The 20,273-nt window shown below is 45.1% G+C and overlaps 1 protein-coding gene across 2 annotated transcripts in view; it reads right to left on the bottom strand.

Annotated features, from left to right (window-relative positions):
* Positions 1 to 201: 201 nt before the first annotated feature.
* UBE4B (ubiquitination factor E4B) overlaps positions 202 to 20,273 on the bottom strand; it is a 113,352-nt gene continuing 93,280 nt past the window's right edge. For both annotated transcript variants that reach the window (XM_068238864.1, XM_068238865.1), the window contains 6 exons: positions 16,586 to 16,730; positions 14,975 to 15,109; positions 14,694 to 14,885; positions 10,611 to 10,785; positions 6,977 to 7,123; positions 202 to 1,705 (listed from right to left, as the gene is read on the bottom strand). In XM_068238864.1, coding sequence (XP_068094965.1) covers positions 1,644 to 1,705; positions 6,977 to 7,123; positions 10,611 to 10,785; positions 14,694 to 14,885; positions 14,975 to 15,109; positions 16,586 to 16,730 — 856 coding nt within the window. In that variant the 3' untranslated portion in view covers positions 202 to 1,643. The remainder of the gene's footprint in view (positions 1,706 to 6,976; positions 7,124 to 10,610; positions 10,786 to 14,693; positions 14,886 to 14,974; positions 15,110 to 16,585; positions 16,731 to 20,273) is intronic.

Genomic DNA, 20,273 nt, shown 5'->3' with positions numbered 1-20,273 from the left:
TCACTTCCTGTCTGAGTCACCCACTTACATACCTGATATTAAACTCTGAGGCAGAGAAAGAAAAAAAAGGAACACTGCCTGTGTACTAGGCATTATACATACACATGTCTATATCTTCATGTCACCTCGGGTAGCCTTCAACTTCTGATTGTCAATTCACAAAGCAGTGAAACAATGAAATGAGCACGCTGCACACAGGACTTATAATGTCATCATTTATTATATCTCCAGTCTGAGCTCATCAGGGAGGAGGGAAACTGAAAATAAAAGAGGGGAGGGTGGGGGGCACACAGCGGTACCTGGTTACGGGGTCTCCTGCCTCTCCACACAAACATAGTCCAGGAATTCAAGTATGTTGTGGAGGGCAGTCATACAAAAGGGTTCATAAAAAACTAAGCAAAAGAGAGAATAAAAGAAACGTCAGAGCAGATGAGCTAGCGCGGATCCGCCCCCCTCCCCGGCACCGGTCACTTTGGTAAGGCTAGACGAAGGTGCGGGGGGACGAGAGACGCCCCTCTCCCAAGGTCGGAATCAGGGGGTGCAAAGCAGGAGCAACGCGTGGGGTGAAAACTATTCAACCGGTCGCCCTTTACATCTGAACACGTCTTCAGTTTAAAAAACAACAAAAAAAGAAAAATAATTCCTGCAGCAAATCTTACAAAGCTCACAAAGAAAAAAAAAAAAGAAAACAACAAATTTTTCTTTGCACATGAGCGTCTGAAGAAAACTTGTTTAAATATAATACAGTTCTTTGTCATCAAGTTAGGTGGACTCTTGTAAGTTGTACGTTAGTGAGATCCGTTAGCCCCACCTTAATATCACAAGCCCAGCCCACTGCTACAACCAATCATCCTCCAGCCCCCCGTGGACGAGCGGCACGACGCGTTTCGAAGTGGAAGTCTATTTTCAATCCACCGGGCTCGCATCTGATCTGAATAATCTCCTGTTTGGGACTTATACTTTAGAGAAAATCACAGGCTGGCAGACTTACCCTTTAAACTAAGAATATAAATTATATATATAATATATATTACATATATATTATTTATATACATAACATATATTATATAGCACACATCTACATCGGCATATAATATATATTAACTATTATTAATATATATTATATACACTTGTACAAATTATAAAAAAAATGTGCTCAGGCTTCAGGTCCTGAATAGTACAGCGAGATCTGCGGAGGCAACGTTGATTCTTAACTCACTATTGAGTGTAATCAGTCTCTACATCCTTTATCGTAAATAACGGGCCAGGATTATTTCATATTATGAACAGTACACAAATGTGTCCAGGTGAGAGGGGGGGGAGGGGGGCATATAAAGGACGAGAGTAGCAGCAGGAGAAGTGATTAAAGGACAAAAAAATAAGGAATTAGGTAATGAGTACACTGGTGTGGTTGGCTCGTCTAGAAACGTTGATTTATCGGTCGCGTGTTTTGACACACTGTTGCGCAGGCGTTTCCTGCTTCTGTACAGTAATGATCGCCCTTATTACGAAAATAGAATCCCCTTAATATTTTTTTTTTCTATCCATCAGAAGAGCAGGTCAATGCTTGCAATATTTAAATATTATGTACAGCGTTCCGACTCCTCCTCCAGGCGGCGTCCGGCGTGGCAAACCTCGTCGTGTCATTGGTCAGCGGTGTGCTTGTCCCTCATCCAGGCGTTTATTCGTTCCTTCAGTTCTGGCACTGAGGGAGAGAGAGAAGGGATTGGTTTACATTTTTGTTTTTATTAGTTTTGTTGGTTTACATTTTAGTTTTGTATTTGAGTCATTTTTCTAGGCACGGTGTAAATGTATTGGCCGGTGGATAACGCTAGGGTGCCTAGTTTTCCTAGTGACAGAGGATAATAAAAAACGGCAGTTGCCTATAGGCATTAAAGATCATAAAGAGTTAAGGTTGTTAATTTCATGTATCTATACGTGTTCATGTTATTGTTCTGTTTTTGTGGAAAACTCAATAAAAAACTTATTTGTCAAAAAAAAAAAAAAAAGATCATAAAGAGGAACTTTATTGAATATAGCTTCTTGAATAAAATTGCTTAATTTGTACAATAGTCCTTTACAAAGTAGCCATACATCTAGCAATTTTGATTCAAATCGACAAAGCGATCAACTTTACTGAATGATCGACTTAAAGGGGCACTACAGCGAAAAACTGTAAAATTTAAAATATATGCAAAAATATGCAAATAAGAAGTACATTTTTTCCAGAGTAAAACGAGCCATAAATTACTTTTCTATGTTGCTGTCACTTACAGTAGGTTGTAGAAATCTGACAGAAGATTACAGGTTTTGGACTAGTCTATCTCTTCATTGGGGATTCTCAGTAAGGCTTTTATTCTTTATAAAGATATTCCCTGAAAAGTATTTAAACAAAGATGCTGGTCAGCTCCCTACTCGCTGCACAGTTTTTTGGCAGTTGGACAGAGCAACTGCCATTCACAAAGTGCTTTTGAAAATAAATATATCCCGGAGAATCCCCTATAAAGAGATGGACTAGTCTAAAACCTGTCGTTTCTGTCAGATTTCTACAACCTACTGCAAGTGACAGCTACATAGCAGAAAAGTAATGTATGGCTCATTTTACGCTGGAAAAAAACCTACTCTTTATTTGTGTATGTTTGCACATATTTTAAATTTTACAGTTTTTTGATGTGGTGCCCCTTTAAGTGTGGTTCATCAAAAGTCGATCAACTAGTGGCCCACACACTACAAGCGACATGCAAATCGATTCTCCTTCAGTAATCAATATGACCAATAGTGTGCCTCCATGCTCTGAATGCAAAAATCAATTCAGAGTCGATCACATGACGTGAACAGCAGCCGATCCCTGTGCGATAGACCCGATATCTTCCATCCTGCTCGATCGACTAAGCTGATCGATTCCACAGGAAATCAGCCACTTTTCATCAATTAGGCATACCGAACACTCCATTCTCTCTTGATTCAATAAAATGATCAAATCAAATGATCTATCATACAAGATCATACAAGCAAACTGCTAGATGAATTTGTCACGGGTGGTGACACTGCGGTAAGTTCATTTGTTGTGTTCAGAAGTGAGCAGAAACTACAACTGGTCTCCCTGAGTACACTGGGAGGAGAAGGCCGTGTAACCTCATAGCCTAGGCTCAGCATCCCTGGCAGGGCGGGGCTACAAATATGCAGCAATATATAGATATAAGAAGGGTTTGTGTTGCCACCCCCCCCCCCCCCCCCACAAAAAAAAAAAAAACTACCATAAGGTTAGGGTCACACTAGAGGCTGCAGTAAAACTGCAGTGTTTTCCCGCAGACAAATCAGCTTTGCCTTTTGGCAAAGGGGAATCAAAAACACAAGAAGACCGCAAAATGCCCAGTGCACTGCGACTGAGCATTGGGAAGCATCATGTGTTTTTTTTTTTTTTTTTATATTGCGGAAACTGATTTTTGGTAAGTATGACCCTAGCTTTAAACAGTATCTGGAATATTTCACTGCATTCTACTATAGGTCACTACAGGGCCTCTTTAGCTTCCAATTCGCAACTTTTTTTTTTTTCATTCCAGGTTAATGCGCAAGAGTCTGCAAGTCCCAACAATGCGATGCAAATTGTTCCCATTTCATGCAGGATTATGCAAATGTATGCAGTGTGAAAAATGAACCAATCGAATCAATTGGTGCATTTTCAAGCGGAGCATATTTGCATACAAAATTAGCACAGTCCTGCATCAACCGGAAATAAGCTGCTATATACACTCTAGATTCTTGGCAGAGGCGGTAGTTATCGGCTGTCTCGGCTAAGCTTATCTAGCGCGTGTACTATGCCGTAAACTGACTTTTTTTTTTATAAAAAAGAGAGGGCCATGTGGACTTCTATAGTGGTCATAAGTCACCGCTTTTTCAAGGGGCAAAAAAAAAAAACAAAAACACTGTGTCCCCTACTCAGCTCTACTGAATTAAGCTGGCCACTAACGGTCCAATTTCTAGCGAAAAATCGTTTGAGCGATCAGAAATTCTGATCGGACAAAAAAATCGTTCAGTACACCATCAACTAACCAATCATTGCTTCCTATCTATCACGACCACCAAGAAAATCCAAAATTTCATTCGGGCGACATTTTTTTCACTCGTTCATAATCGATTGTATCCACCAATGGAGATTATTTACAACCAATCCGATCAGAACTTCTGATCGCTCAAACGATTTTTCGCTAGAAATTGGACCGTTAGTGGCCAGCTTTAAAGTGTTACTTATAGACACTTAAAGCGTAATATAACCCAGAATTTCTGGCTGACTCTTCTGCAGGGAGAACCCGCATCCAAACTGCTGTTAAAGAGAACCCGAGGTGGGTTTGAAGAATATTATCTGCATACTGAGGCTGGATCTGCCTATACAGCCCAGTCTCTGTTGCTATCCCAAACCCCCCCTAAGGTCCCTCTGCACTCTGCAATCCCTCATAAATCACAGCCACGCTGCTGACAAACAGCTTGTCAGAGCTGGCTGTGTTTATCTCTATAGTGTCAGTCTGCTGCTCTCCCCGCCTCCTGCAGAACTCCAGTCCCCGCCTGCATCCCTTCCCTCCCTGCTGATTGGAGGGAAGGGACGGGGGCAGGGACCGGAGCTATGCAGGAGGCGGGGGAGCAGCTGAGACTGACACTACAGATGTAAACACAGCCTCACAGCATGGCTGTGATTTATGAGGGATTGCAGAGTGCAGGGGGACCTTAGGGGGGTTTGGGATAGCAACAGAGGCCGGGCTGTATAGGCAGATCCAGCCTCTGTATGCAGATAACATTCTTTAAACACACCTCGGGTTCTCTTTAAGCTTATCTTGTGTACATATTCTTTACTTAATACATTTATGTAAACATTCTCTGGCTGTGCAGGACTTCAGCTGATGAGTCCTGGGGTGAAACACAGGTCAGAAATCACTGCTGGCTGCATTCACAACAGAATTACAACAGTTATGCATAAAATGCACCAGCAGCTTTAAAAATAAATTAACTGAACTTTGGGGAGTTATAATGTCTAAATGAATATATTAATGAATAATACTACTTGTGCACAAAAGCAAATATGATAATTGTATGGGTTATAAAAAGTAGGAAAACACATTTTTGTTAAAAATTGTCAGTTTTAAACTGCTTTAAGTAAAAAAAAAAAAAATGCCCCTGGGGGGTACTCACCTTGGGAGGGGGAATCCTCTGGATCCTAATGAGGCTTCCAGCGTCCGCCTCTGTCCCACGGTGGTCTTGCAGGGCCCCTCCGAATGCACAGGCTACGGTTTATCAGGCTGTGCAATATTTCCCTTTTCCTGCTCCAGCGGGAATGCTGTTGTGGCTCTCCTCTCGGAAATAGCTGCTACTGGTCGGGTCCGCTGTACTGCGCAGGCAACCTGCACCTGTGCAGTAGAGCGGAGACGACGGGGATCGGCTATTTCCGCCTATTTTAGTGCAGAGAGTTGCTACTGCGCCGGAGCCAGAAAGGTCAATATTTACATCCCCACTGTTTGAAAGACCACCATGGGACGGAAGAGGATTAGGATCCAGTGTCTTCCCTCTCCCAAGGCGAGTACCCCCCAGAGGCATTTTTTATCCTTACAGATCCTCTTTAAAGGTCAACTGCAGTAAGAGTTATATGGAGGCTGCCATACTTATTTCCTTATAATCCATACCAGTTGCCTGGCAGTCCTGCTGATCATCTGCCTCTAATACGTTTAGCCACAGACCCTGAACAAGCATGCAGCAGATCAGGTGTTTGACATTGTCAGATCTGACAAGACTAGCTGCATGCGTGTTTCTGGGGTTATTAAGACACTACTGCAGCCAAATAGACCAGCACGGCTGCCAGGCAACTGGCATTGCTTAAAAGGAAATAAATATGGCAGCCGCCACATCCCTCTTGTTACAGTTGTCCTTTAAACCTAAACAAAAAAAAAAAAATATATGTTTACCTGGGGTTTCTTGGAGCCCCCTGCAGTCACCCTGTGCCTGCTCTGTCCATCCGAGACCCTTCAGCAAGCAGCAGCGGCCACCCCCCTGAAAGCTGGTCGGTCATTGCCAGTCAAAGGCTCCTGCACATGCGCAACCCTGCACATGCGCAACCCAACAATCTAGGTGCGTGCAGCACCTAGATTGTGCACCCACTCCCGGGATTGTTCATGCGCAGTAGTGATATTTCCATACTGGGCGTGCGCAGAATGCCGCTGTGCATGAGGACGCAACGAGAAGGAGCGTGGCCGGCCAGCCTTCAGGAGGTTGCTGCTGCTGGCCGGAGAATCTCTTAAGGACGGTGAGGACTCAGGATGACTGGGGGGCTGTTTTTTTTTTGTTTTTTTTAAAGCCCTAGATTTCCTTTAAAGGGGTTCCGAGATGAAAAAGTAACTATAACAAGTAACTTGTCTATATACCTTATCTAATGTTTAGATAGTTTACACAGCAAATCTAGATGCAGACAGCTTCAACAGGATATGATTATTTCTTCCTGTAATACAATGAGAGCCATATTCTGCTTGTCACATTACACACAGGCAAGCTGCTCTGCATTTCCAGCCCTCAGCTCACTCCCCTCGCCTGCTCCCTCCTCCCCCTCGGAAATCTCTGGCTAGTAACCTCCTGCCCAGACTGAGCTCCCATAAGCCCTTGCTACTAAGGCTGAGAATGCCAAGGCACCATGAAGAAGCTGTGGGTGAGGCTTGTTTAGTTTATAGGGAATTAGAGTATAACAACAACAAAAACAAGTATTTGGCTTGAGGAGTGCCCTATAAACTATATGAAAGGAACACAATTATGCAATGAGTAAAAGTTTATCTTGGATCCACTTTAAATAGCATTCCTCAGTGGAGGATGCATCAGCTCCATCGCACTTAGAGATATAAGCAGCCAGCTGCATTCTTCTGTAGGAAGGTCTCACTTTCTGCTGCTGCAGCTACATGTGGGCTCAGAGCAGACCTGCTCTGCCTGTCCCCACGATCCGTACCTGGTTCAAGCATGCTCTCGGTGAGGGGCTGCCTGTTGAAGGGGTCCGTGGAAGAATTCAGGAGATGTCGCAGGATGATTGATCTGTCCATGATGGTTCCGGACGGCAGTCTCACCGGTTCCAACATTAACGTGTCCATCAGCGGGTCTGCAAGAGGCCAGGGTGAAAAAAATCCACATTCAATTTTAGTAAAAAGTTGCATATACAAGCAGTTGCTAGATGTCTCGATACAGAGTATTCATTGGAATAACATGACAAGCCTAAAATCACAACTGTTTATGTATACGGCATTTTTTTCTTTTTTAACCTTTTAGATTTCCGGCTGCCATTCCTCCCCCCCTTTAAAGGGAACCTTAACTGTGGGGGAAAAAAAATTCACTTACCTGGGGCTTTCCCAAGCCTCCTGCAGCCGTCCTGCGGACGCGCTTTACGGCTCTTTACGACGGGGAATGCGGAAGAGGAGGACGCTTTGCCGGAGGACGACTGGCAGTCGGCCGAAAACTAAACTTAGCCGCGGAGGGAGACCGGAGGGCACCGAAGGACAGGCGTGGGCACAGGACGGCTGCAGGAGGCTTGGGAAAGCCCCCCACAGTCAAGGTTCCCTTTAAGGACCAGGTCATTTTACATGTGGGTGGTGGTGGTGGTGGTGGGGGGGGGGCAGGCAGCCAGATCCCCACTGTGGTTAGCTGGGAATGGTATCCTTCATGTAGCCAGGTGTCCCCCTGTAGCCAGCAGCCTTTACTCAACTCCCAGGCTCTAGCGATGAGCAGCTGTAGACCCCTTCACTCTGGCTGGCATCCCCGCTTGTACTGCCGCACAGTTCCGGGTCACGGCTTGATGATGTCATCAAGCCTGGATCCAACACTTGCGTCAGAGCGAGCGGGGATGCCGGCCAGAGCAGAGCAGAGGGACGATCGCCGGGGGAATGTCAGGAAGGCGAGTGGATCGTCTTCTCTCTCCCCCCCCCCCACCGCCGCAGCTCTAACAGTGATCACTATGATCCACCAGCGAGCGTAGTAATGAGGAGCCAATTGCGATGGCTCCTGATCACTGAGGGGAGATGTCAGCTGTATGACCGCTTATTAATCTCCCCTCTCGGGTGCCTACGATCGCATCTGGAGCGGAAACAGGGAGGCGTAAATCCTACGCCGCATCAGGCTTAGACAGCCAAAAGTGCAGCGTAGGATCTACCTACAGCGGTCCCCAAACGGTTAAATACCCCTGAACCAGGGGAAAATCTATCAAATGAAACCCATGGTGATTAACTTTTTTTAGAAGTGTCCTGGTAATGCTCGTTGCCCCCCCCCCCCCCCCCCTATTTCCAGTCCCCCGTAGCTCTCACACCTCCTGAAAATTCCTCCGGCCAGTGCAGACATAATTCTGAAGTGCACAGGTGCGAGCCTGCGCAGTAAAAGTGCTCGTGTACAAGCGCCTACTCTGTGCTCGTGTACAAGCGCCTACTCTGTGCTCGTGTACAAGCGCCTACTCTGTGCTCGTGTACAAGCGCCTACTCTGTGCTCGTGTACAAGCGCCTACTCTGTGCTCGTGTACAAACGCCTACTCTGTGCTCGTGTAAAAACGCCTACTCTGTGCTCGTGTAAAAACGCCTACTCTGTGCTCGTGTAAAAACGCCTACTCTGTGCTCGTGTAAAAACGCCTACTCTGTGCTCGTGTACAAGCGCCTACTCTGTGCTCGTGTACAAGCGCCTACTCTGTGCTCGTGTACAAGCGCCTACTCTGTGCTCGTGTACAAGCGCCTACTCTGTGCTCGTGTACAAGCGCCTACTCTGTGCTCGTGTACAAGCGCCTACTCTGTGCTCGTGTACAAGCGCCTACTCTGTGCTCGTGTACAAGCGCTTACTCTGTGCTCGTGTACAAGCGCTTACTCTGTGCTCGTGTACAAGCGCTTACTCTGTGCGCAGTATCCGCTCCTTCCCACGGAGATCGGTGGAAATGGCCGATCTCCGTCAGGCCGCTCTACCGCGCAGGCGCAACTCTCCGTCAAAAGAGCCGCAACAGCACCCCCGCTGGAGCCTGGAAAGGTAAATATTGAACAAGCTGTCGGGCCGCTGTTCGGAGGGCTGCAGCGAGACCCCCGTGGGACACAGGATGACTGGGGAAGCCTCGATAGGATCCGGAGGCTTCCCCCTGCCGAGGCGAGTACCCCCTAGGGGAGGTTTTTCTTTTTACAGTGTCTCTTTAATACGCGGTTTCTCCATTTTGTTATCACCATTACCAAATCCAAGCAGTGTGTTCCTTGTTTCCTACAAGGGAGCCCATATAAGGAAATAGGCCTTGCTCTAATTAGCTTATGACTGTTCAGATGTGTTCGTTGGAAAATAGAGGAAGGAGGAACAACATCTCAGTTTTTTGCATCATCTCTTGATCAAGACCACCAACTGTGAAGGAAGGTATCTTCTCTGTAATAGTTTTAAAACAAAGAGGAACAGGAACTAATGGTTTCAAATGTATTCTCTGGAGAGGATACCCAAATTACCCACTTGGTTGACAATGTGATTGAAAAAAAACACTCTGGACCTCGGCAATTCAAATCGACACCGATTGGCAGCTGTTATCCCTTCCAAAGCACAGATTCAATTTCTCTCGCCGTTGTCCACGTCTGCTGTCACGCTGAGAAAAGGCCAATTTCATTAAAAGGAACCTTAACAGAGGGATATGGATGTTTCCTTTTAAACAATACCAGTTGCCTGGCAGCCCTGCTGATCTCTTTGGCTCCAGTAGTGGCTGAATCACACACCTGAATCAAGCATGCAGCTAATCCAGTCTGACTTCAGTCAAAGCACCTGATCTGCATGCTTGTTCAGGGCTGTGGCTAAAAATATTAGACACAGGATCAGCAGGAGAGCCGGGCAACTGGTATTATGTTAAAAGGAAAAATCCATAGCCTTCTCAGTTTAGGTTCCCTTTAACTCCTGATCCTGTGATTGCTGTTAGCCAATCACAGCAATCGCTGCACTTAAAATGGCACAGACAGCTGTGGTCTTAAAGAGAATCTGTACTGTGAAAATCTTACGTAAATAAACGTTCCAGCCTCTTTGTTGTCTTCTCCTAGCCCCCTCTGTGACATTTTCACCGCTCCCCGCTTTCTTGGTGATAAAATCACTGTTTTATTCATTGTTTTTGCAAAACAATAAAGATGGCCGCCAAACAGGAAATACATCACCAGAGCAGGTGCCCGTTTGCAGTGGCTCCTCTTAAGCCTGACTTGACTGCTGGAATGTTACTCCCAGTGTTGCCTTAGCTGCTTGTCTGGGCTTTGAACTGATCTTTCTGCACTCACAGCTGTTTACAAGGTGACAGCTCGATGAGCTGCAGAGACCTTGCCTGTGACCCATACACACAGAGCCTGCAGGGGTCGTGCATAACTTCTCCCCATCCCAGCAGAGGCAGTGCATTCCTCTCTGGGTCGACAAAGCTTGACAAAGGAAAGAAGATTAGATATATTACAGAGACAGTGCAACTAGAAAAGGCTGCAGTAATCCAGAGCACATTAGAACAGGTATAGGAACTTATAGGATAGAAGAAATAAGGCTGAAAATGTTGTTACAGAGTCTCTTTAAAGTGTCCAGAGCCGCCTGGTCTGGAAAAGGTTAAATGAAGGCCAGGGACCCACCTCGGAATTCATCCGGTGCATCGTTGTAGTCGATCTCTGCCCGAGCGTTCCGCGCTACGATCTCCTCCACCTTCTCTGCCAGCAGCTTGAACTTCTCGATGGTGATGGTGGACTTGATCCCGGCTTTCCTCATTTTGGAAATCACCTCTTCAAACAATTCCTTGCTGTACGATCTCTGCAGAAAAGGAAATTCAACGTCATGAAGACAAGAGGGTAAACTGTCAGCTTGAAGGGCTTCTTTGCTAGACTTGACATGGCGCCCAACAGGGATGGACAAAAGGCATGCTAAGAATTCCAAGCTGATACTAATTGTATGCAAATTTATGCATTTCGGAAATGGGCCAATCAAATGCAACAGCTCCTGCACTTGGTTAATCCAATTTCCTGCTTCATAAATTTGAATTAAATTATCATCAACCTGGAACTTCTCTTTATCTGGCAAAAGTCGAACAATATTTTTTCAATATCCAAATACCAGAAGTCCCAATTCAATTTTAGAGAGGAGAGAGAACGGATTTGTGGGGGAAGGAAAACAGCCGACAGTGTTAACTTGCCTGTGTCGCTGCCGATATGTTGCACGCTGCTCTCCATCTTCACTGCAAAGGCGGAAGTGTCAGGAAGATGGAGAGAAACATGCTGCACATTAAAACCGATGGAGGTAAAGTTGAATTAAAGGGAACCTGATACGAGAAGCGTATCTTACCTGGGTCTTCCTTAAGCCCCCCTTTGATGCTCCCTGGGTGGCTCCTGTTCCCCGAAATTCAGCCTGAAAGCCTGGACGTGTCGCACTTTATCGCGCATGCGCGGCCCGGCAAACTTCCGTCCCTGGGAGCATTATGCACCTGCGCAGAAGCACTGCGCAAGAGCAAAATGCTCCCAACCGCGGGAGCGCGCCTGGCCATGCCGCACATGGTTGATGAAGCGCGACTTGGTGAGGCTTTTGGGCTGAATTGCGGGGACAGGAGCCACCCAGGGAGACGGCGAGGGACAAGCGGCCTTAAAGAAGCCTAGGTAAGTATGGTACCTGAGATGCTTCTCGTCTTAGGTACACTTTAAAGCTCAGCTCTGTCCACACCATCATACACGCAGGGACAATTTCTCTCTTTTTTTTTATTGGAGAAATAGAGATAAAACTTGTACAAAATATGCTAGTCATAATATTTAATGAAAGAAAACATCTCATCATATGAATAGACAATATACAAAAATGTATTGATGGTACCATCCACTGATATTGTAAATTTCACTGCACAAAAAAAAAATCTTTACCTTACTTTCTCCACTTTTTATTTTAATAACTTCTTCCTCTCATGGAGGGAAACAAAACAAAAGAAAAAACTTAAAAAAATAAAAAAAAGTAGCCGAGTCTCTAATGGCCTTGAATGCTGGGGTGAAAAGATTTCTGCAAAGGGGGACGATTACTCTCACTCATCCAGAAAAATGGATCCGCCAAGGGTCCCGCTAGCTTTCATCGCCAACTTTTAGGGCCCACAGCGGATCCACTAGTATTTTGTATCCTAAGGTAGCATTCACTAATAATGTAATAATACCTAGAAGGTACTTCTCACGACAGAGCTTTAAGTTAAAACCAAATAACCACCAAAAACATCAGTAGCACCACGATAACCTAGTGTATTGCCTGTTATGAGATAATGAGCTCACCTCTAACCCTGGGTCATATGTAGGCTCAAATAATAAGTTATATTGATGTTTAACATGTGACAAGAGGAAGAGGGAAGAATATTTAGAAAAGGAAGATGTAAAGGGCAATTTCTCCTTTAATAGAATGGTTCTTGCTCATCCTTTTATCTTTGAATGTGGTGGTCATGTGACCGCTGCTTCAGTTCCTTCCTGGACCTGAGAGATGGACAATGATGGAACTGCACCCATCACTGTCCATCAGTCCAATGCAGGACCTGTGAAGAGAACTTATGGGGCTACCAGAAATAGAGCCAGTGGATGAACGAAATCAAAACAGGAAAATTTGAAGTCTTGAGGGAACTCAGACACAAATTGCGAGCCACTTATAGTGTAGTAATTTAAGACAACGGTATAATAAATGGGTACACAGACTAAAGGTGCGTACACACATGCGACTATAGTCGTTTGTAACGATCGTTCCCCGATCTTTACCAACGACGATCGTTACAAAAAACGAACCACCGACTATTAAGTCTAACGACGAACGAGCCAAATCGCTACAAAAGAAAGTTCTGTCTCGGCGGATTTTAACCAACGACGATCGTTTGCAAAAGTAGTACATCGTTGGAAACGATCGTTCGTACCAGGCTGGACATGCGCATTTCACTTTTTCTCCAGGGAACTTTACAATTTTATGCGCAGGCGCATTAAGTGCTTTTACGTGGTGTAACGTTCGTTCTAACGATGTGATCGTTACACACTTTTTAGAACTAACTTTACTCCGGTCGTTCTTTCGTCAATTAAAAGATCGTTCGTCGTTAACAACGAACGATCGTAGTCGCATGTGTGTACGTAGCATCAGGTTGTCTGCAAGGTAACCAGACACATGGCAATTGTGGATCACAAACTCGTCCACACTTGGGAAGTGGAGTACGGGGGTCAGTGGTCATTTGCTTTAGAAATAACAAATGGGAAGAAGGGAACCCAATTCTGATAAAAGGTTTTAAAAACAGTTTACAAAGAGAGAGTGGTGGACATATCACCTTAAAATAAAGGCCACAGCATAGGTCAGAAAAAGGAATTTACTGGACACAAAATGTTTCGTGTGGTAAGCCTGCTTCTTCAGGTAAATATACTCGTGTCAGAAAATGGCTCTTCCTTGGATACAGCAATTTGCTGACACTTGTATATTTACCTGAGGAAGCAGGCTTACCTTCCTTTTCTTATTACTTATGCCGGGGTTTCTACTTGCAGGAGGCAAGTCCACTACCACTCATCCTTTTAAAGTGTACCTGAGGTGACATGTGACATGATGAGATAAACGTGTATGTACAGTGTAAAGCATTAATAACCAGACTGTTCTACTTGTTTTATTTTGCTTCCTGAAAGAGTTAACTTCTAGGCATGGAAGTGACAGCTTCTGGCTTGTTGGTAGCTTGTGGGAAATATAGTAAACATCACTGATAAGCTAATTACAGCCATAAAAGATTTCCTGGCAGAATACAACTTTCTGAGAGCAGAGGATGATAGAAAAAAATCTTCACGTATTTTAATTTGGGGACACTTAATAGGCTGCCACTGAGCAGAGACAACAAGACATTCAATCTACTTTGTAAAAGTTTAAATCTAAAATAAAACCATCTAAAAAAAGTCCCTTTAAGAGTAGGAGGATAAATACAGTTTATCTTATCAGTTTATTTTCACCTAGGGTTCACTTTAAACTGTTAACCTTTTTTTTTTAAATCAGAATTTGATGCAGTGAATTAAATAAAAACATCTTTTTCAAGACTGATAAGAAAAAAAGTGGCATTACAGATATTTTCTGTTACAATTAATCTGTCCAGAAAAAAAAATCTGTACACTATAAAGCAGATTTAGACGTTTTGGGTATGTATTGCTACTCCTGTTCTCAGAGACAATGGCCTCAATTCACTAAGATCATGCTAGAGATAATAAAGCAAGAGAAAACTTACCTCCACACGTGAGAGAGTTATCTTACCTCTTCATTCCTTAAGTTACCTCTCCTGTAGTTAATTTACCACCTCTGTAGTTAATTTACCTCCTCTGTAGTTATTTTCACACGCAGTTAATTAACAGCCTGTCTTTAACTCTGGAGTTATTTTAAGGATTGGAGAGTTAATTTAAAGACAGAAGAGTTAACTTTAGGCTTGCCTGAGGTAAAATGTTTCCTGAATACTACATGCCTTATCACCATGGTAACAACTCTAGAAGAGTTATTAAAGACAGGAGATAAGCTTAGTGAATTGAGGCCATTCTCTCCTGGCTGTGCAAAAAGAAACAGGATGTGAAGGGAGCCCCTAGTGGGGACACAGCAGAAAAACAGCAGCACCAACCAATAATTGTAAACCAATTTGTAGCTTCTGTTTCACTCATTTGCACCAGATGCCTCTTTGTAGCAGGATCAGCTGATGTGTTACCCACCTGGTCATCCGCTATGGCCTTTGCAAATCTTGCACAGTCTAGCTGCAGGTAGATATCGGTGAGCTGGTCCAAGAGCTTCTTTGGTTCAAACCCGTACTTCTCTGGATTCTCCACCTTCAGGTCTCGACACTTGGGTCCACACAGCTGCTGCAGGTTGAAGTTCAGCATGGCGGCTAAGCGAGGCCCCAGTTCCTACACAGGACAAGAGGAGACCACGTAAGGAGGAGGAATACGGCTTGTGGAAGGACGCTTTGCTGGAATAAAGACGGATAATCACTCACCGGCCTCAGGAACGGCTTCTGCACTTGCTTGGTGAGAATGTGAAACATGTCTACGGTTTCTGTAGCCAGAGCCAAGTAGGAGCGAGAGACTCTCTCATCCTGAGCCAGCTGGGACTGTCGCGCTTGTTGCTGGTCCTGCAGAGTAGGAAAACATCAATAGAAATCAACAACCTACAGGCTAGCAATGTGTTCTGTTGCTATTTGGGGGGGGGGGGGGGGGGGGGAGAGGAACAGAGCAGTGCAAAAGGAAGTGGATGGGGTGAGCAGTAGAAGTGTCCTCAGCCAGCCTTTGGTCAAGATGAATTGCTTGTGGAGAAATCAAGAGGGGTCTGGGGCTGCTGTACATCTGTATGCACCGACTTGGTTCTATTTTGTTAAATGTTGGGTAACTACCATATATACACACCGATAAGCCCACCCATGCATACGTCAACTTTTAGCCTTAAAAAAAAAAAAGCTGTGACCCACCGATTGGCAGACTCTGCCAATGTAACCCCCCCCCAACCCAGCAGGTGCAGAGTGCGCCACGAAGCGTACTATAGTATGTACATCTATCTATCCTCGCTCTGGCTTGCTTCCTCCAGTGTCCCCAGCAGCTTCTGAACTGGCCACTAGAGCTCCAGGCTCAGTGTCATGTGACAGAAGTGAGAGCTCCAGGCTCAGTGTCATGTGACTGCAGTGAGAGCTCTAGGCTCAGTGTCATGTGACTGCAGTGAGAGCTCCAGGCTCAGTGTCATGTGACCGCAGTGAGAGCTCCAGGGCTCAGTGTCATGTGACCGCAGTGAGAGCTCCAGGCTCAGTGTCATGTGACCGCAGTGAGAGCTCCAGGCTCAGTGTCATGTGACCGCAGTGAGAGCTCCAGGCTCAGTGTCATGTGACCGCAGTGAGAGCTCCAGGCTCAGTGTCATGTGACCGCAGTGAGAGCTCCAGGCTCAGTGTCATGTGACCGCAGTGAGAGCTCCAGGCTCAGTGTCATGTGACCGCAGTGAGAGCTCCAGGCTCAGTGTCATGTGACCGCAGTGAGAGCTCCAGGCTCAGTGTCATGTGACCGCAGTGAGAGCTCCAGGCTCAGTGTCATGTGACCGCAGTGAGAGCTCCAGGCTCAGTGTCATGTGACCGCAGTGAGAGCTCCAGGCTCAGTGTCATGTGACCGCAGTGAGAGCTCCAGGCTCAGTGTCATGTGACCGCAGTGAGAGCTCCAGGCTCAGTGTCATGTGACCGCAGTGAGAGCTCCAGGCTCAGTGTCATGTGACCGCAGTGAGAGCTCCAGGCTCATTGTCATGTGACCACAGTGAGAGCTCCAGGCTCAGTGTCATGTGACCGCAGTGAGCTCTAGCAGCGAATTTCAAAACGGCCAGGGAGATGAGAGGAAGCAGATCGCTGAAGCGAGGACAGGTAGCAATACCTCTTGCAGTACGCTCTATAGTGCACTCTGAATACAGGGCCACTCGCACGTGTTTCCTGCAGTTTATTTCCTGCGGATACAGCGGGGACACTTAACACACTTAAACTTTGGGTGTCAAAAAGCCTATCCACGGCGATACAAAGTTATTGGTATATAAATAATTTAATTAAAAAAAACAAAGATGCATAAGCAGTAAGGGGACTGACCCGGGGCAGCTGATCCCAGAACTCTTTGTTCCTCATGTCCTCCTGCACCTCGTGGATACGTTTCAGGGACTCCAGGCTCTCGTCCAGCAGGAACGTGGTGTCATTGATCAGCATGTTAATGTAACGTACAAACTGCTTCCCCGAACTGCAAAGACAAACACTTCAATATCAATACCCGGCACACAACTATATACCAACCCAGCACATAACTATATACCAACCCAGCACATAACTATATACCAACCCAGCACATAACTATATACCAACCCAGCACATAACTATATACCCAGCACATAACTATATACCCAGCACACAACTAGAAGAGGAATGCAATACCCGGCACACAACTATATACCAACCCAGCACACAACTATATACCCGGCACACAACTATATACCAACCCAGCACACAACTATATACCAACCCAGCACACAACTATATACCAACCCAGCACACAACTATATACCAACCCAGCACATAACTATATACCCAGCACATAACTATATACCCAGCACACAACTAGAAGAGGAATGCAATACCCGGCACACAACTATATACCAACCCAGCACATAACTATATACCCAGCACATAACTATATACCCAGCACACAACTAGAAGAGGAATGCAATACCCGGCACACAACTATATACCAACCCAGCACACAACTATATACCCGGCACACAACTATATACCAACCCAGCACACAACTATATACCAACCCAGCACACAACTATATACCAACCCAGCACACAACTATATACCAACCCAGCACACAACTATATACCAACCCAGCACACAACTATATACCAACCCAGCACACAACTATATACCAACCCAGCACACAACTATATACCAACCCAGCACACAACTATATACCAACCCAGCACACAACTATATACCAACCCAGCACACAACTATATACCACCCAGCACATAACTATATACCAACCCAGCACACAACTATATACCAACCCAGCACACAACTATATACCAACCCAGCACACAACTATATACCAACCCAGCACACAACTATATACCAACCCAGCACACAACTATATACCAACCCAGCACATAACTATATACCAACCCAGCACATAACTATATACCAACCCAGCACACAACTATATACCCAGCACACAACTAGAAGAGGAATGCAATACCCGGCACACAACAATATACCAACCCAGCACATAACTATATACCAACCCAGCACATAACTATATACCAACCCAGCACATAACTATATACCAACCCAGCACATAACTATATACCAACCCAGCACATAACTATATACCAACCCAGCACACAACTATATACCAACCCAGCACACAACTATATACCAACCCAGCACATAACTATATACCAACCCAGCACATAACTATATACCAACCCGGCACACAACTATATACCAACCGGGCACACAACAATATACCAACCCAGCACATAACTATATACCAACCCAGCACATAACTATATACCAACCCAGCACACAACTATATACCAACCCAGCACACAACTATATACCAACCCAGCACACAACTATATACCAACCCAGCACATAACTATATACCAACCCAGCACATAACTATATACCAACCCAGCACATAACTATATACCAACCCAGCACATAACTATATACCAACCCAGCACATAACTATATACCAACCCAGCACATAACTATATACCAACCCAGCACATAACTATATACCAACCCAGCACATAACTATATACCAACCCAGCACATAACTATATACCAACCCAGCACATAACTATATACCAACCCAGCACACAACTATATACCAACCCAGCACACAACAATATACCAACCCAGCACACAACAATATACCAACCCAGCACACAACTATATACCAACCCAGCACACAACTATATACCAACCCAGCACACAACTATATACCAACCCAGCACACAACTATATACCAACCCAGCACACAACTATATACCAACCCAGCACACAACTATATACCAACCCAGCACATAACTATATACCAACCCAGCACATAACTATATACCAACCCAGCACATAACTATATACCAACCCAGCACATAACTATATACCCAGCACACAACTAGAAGAGGAATGCAATACCCGGCACACAACTATATACCAACCCAGCACATAACTATATACCCAGCACACAACTAGAAGAGGAATGCAATACCCGGCACACAACTATGCAATAAATAAATGAGAAACCTCCCTGTTGCTAGGTTTGATCTGCCAATGGGAGCCCTATGCTTCAGTAGGGAGTCTCAGCGCTTGTCCCCGAGCCCAGCAGCATCAGCACGTGCTGAGGACTAGAAGGGCGCTGGTGGTTGAGGTGGATGCACAATGGTGGCGAGTGTGGACATCTTGCCAGGTGCTGTGACGGGGGAGCATATCCACTACACGCATCTGGCGCGGTGTGAACCTAGCCTAAGCAAAGAGCAATTTGCTACTCTACAGATTCTTTACCGATGTGCCCAGAAGTGCACAAATCACAGCAAGCTCTGCAGAAAGGCCTTCTGTGGCGTTATTATACTCCTGATCCTCTGTCCACAAACCACTGAGGGTGACATTTATCAAGAGTGTCAGACAAAATATTGGTAGGTTTTTAGAAATCCGTGCAGAACTGTCTCAGACATCCTAAGAAATCACCAAATAGTGCAGATTCCTTCTAAAACTGTTAGGATAAGGAGGGGATAGGAAGTGCAGTGTGTGAGGGGAATTGCTGTTGCTGAGGTAACTAATACATCTGCTGTATTGATAGCAGCAGGCTCTGAGGAGGAATTCAGCAGGGGGGTGGAACACCTCACAAATCATACCTTGCCTGCACTATCTGTAGAACTGCTATTAAGCACTTCTTAATCTGCAGCAGTTTAGGGATGGAATTGCACTTTTCTTAACTGTGGTGCAGCTCTAGAAATTCAAACTGCCACTATTACCTAGGATTTAAGAAGGTTCTTATGTAGAATAGTTCTCCCTGCTGGTTAGAACAGTTTAAGGCTCGCTGCACACTGCAAATCAGTTTTGCGATTCCGTTTCAGATTTTCAATTCCAATTTCCCTGAATACATTCAACAGAAAAACAGATAAAAAAATGCAGCATGCAGTAAAGATTAAAAATCGGAATCGGATGTAAACAATTAAAAAGCGGAATCGGAATCGCATGCAGTGTGCAGGGAGTCTAAGAAGAAAATACTGTCAGCAATGCTTTGATAAATCTGGCCCGAGACTCTCCAGATGTGCAGGAAACACAGGCAATATGGCGGCAGTGGGAGTTTGAAGACGGACTGCAGACTCACACAGGGCATTCTCTGCATTATGAACAATTAAAAGATACTCGAACTGACATGATGAGCTAGACATGGGTATGTACAGTGCCTTGCACACAAATAACTAGGCTGTGTTCCTTTTTTTCTTTCGCTGCCTGAAAGCGTTAAATATCAGGTATGTAAGTGGCTGACTCGGTCCTGACTCAGACAGGAAGTGACTACAGTGTGACCCTCACTGCTAAGAAATTCCAACTATAAACCACTTTCCTAGCAGAAAATGGCTCCTGAGAGCAAGAAAGAGATAAAAAGGGAATTTCTTAGCGAGGGTTACACTGTAGTCACTTCCTGTCTGAGTCAGGACTGAGTCAGCCACTCACATACCTGATATTTAACTCTTTCAGGTGGAGAAAAAAAAAA

This window comes from Hyperolius riggenbachi, chromosome 6 (genome assembly GCF_040937935.1).
Source record: "Hyperolius riggenbachi isolate aHypRig1 chromosome 6, aHypRig1.pri, whole genome shotgun sequence".
Lineage (NCBI taxonomy): Eukaryota > Metazoa > Chordata > Amphibia > Anura > Hyperoliidae > Hyperolius > Hyperolius riggenbachi.
This window is presented reverse-complemented; position numbering and strand designations above follow the sequence as displayed.